The following is a 744-nucleotide window of genomic DNA, read 5'->3' on the forward strand; positions in this document are numbered from 1 at the left end:
CCCCATTACTTACCTTTGCACTCCTTGCCCTGATGGCGTTTCAAAAAGTTCCTTTTTTCTGTAGTATTCCTCGATTATCATCTTATCATGCATTCTTCTGTTTATCAGATGCATTGCTCAGGCTTGGCATGGCATCCTGATGTGGCTACACAGATGGTCCTGGCTTCAGAAGATGACAGGTTGCCTGTGATTCAGATGTGGGATCTTAGGTTTGCTTCCTCTCCATTTCGTGTTTTGGAAAATCATACCAGGTATAGTTGTCCAGTAGTCTACAAATCTTGGGTTCAGAATTCTAATGCTGTGATGGTTTGTGGACTTGCTTGTAATTCTACCCTTTATTGTTTGGTATTAATGTAAGCCTAGCTTTAAACTTCAGTGCAGGTGTCTAAGCAACTGTTGTAGGGTTTAACAGATTTCTGACAGTTGAGCTATCCTACACATCCAACAAAACCCATATGTCTGGGCCCTGCTGGACTGAGTAAACTAAAACTGCAAAGAAAATTTCCCAGCAAAATCATTTAAAATTAACATCTAGCCCTTTTCTTTTTCATCATAGTTTCATAGTTTCTAGGGTCGGAAGGGACCTGAGAAGATCATCTAGTCCGACCCCCTGCCATGGCAGGAAAGAGTACTGGGGTTAAACGACCCCAGCAAGGTGTTCATCTAACCTTTTCTTAAAAAACCCCAGGGTAGGAGCCTGCACCACCTCCCTTGGAAGTTGGTTCCAGACCCTAGCCGCCCTGA

At 43.4% G+C, this 744-nt stretch overlaps 1 protein-coding gene across 1 annotated transcript in view; it reads left to right on the top strand.

Annotated features, from left to right (window-relative positions):
• The window catches only part of SEC31A (SEC31 homolog A, COPII coat complex component), a 97,653-nt gene that overhangs the window by 16,300 nt on the left and 80,609 nt on the right, over positions 1–744 (top strand). Inside the window, exon 6 of the mRNA XM_019525993.1 lies at positions 109–251. Within this exon, the coding sequence (XP_019381538.1) occupies positions 109–251 (143 nt within the window). The remainder of the gene's footprint in view (positions 1–108; positions 252–744) is intronic.

The sequence above is a fragment of the Gavialis gangeticus genome, unplaced genomic scaffold, assembly GCF_001723915.1.
Source record: "Gavialis gangeticus isolate Ggan-Ray unplaced genomic scaffold, GavGan_comp1, whole genome shotgun sequence".
Classification (NCBI taxonomy): domain Eukaryota; kingdom Metazoa; phylum Chordata; order Crocodylia; family Gavialidae; genus Gavialis; species Gavialis gangeticus.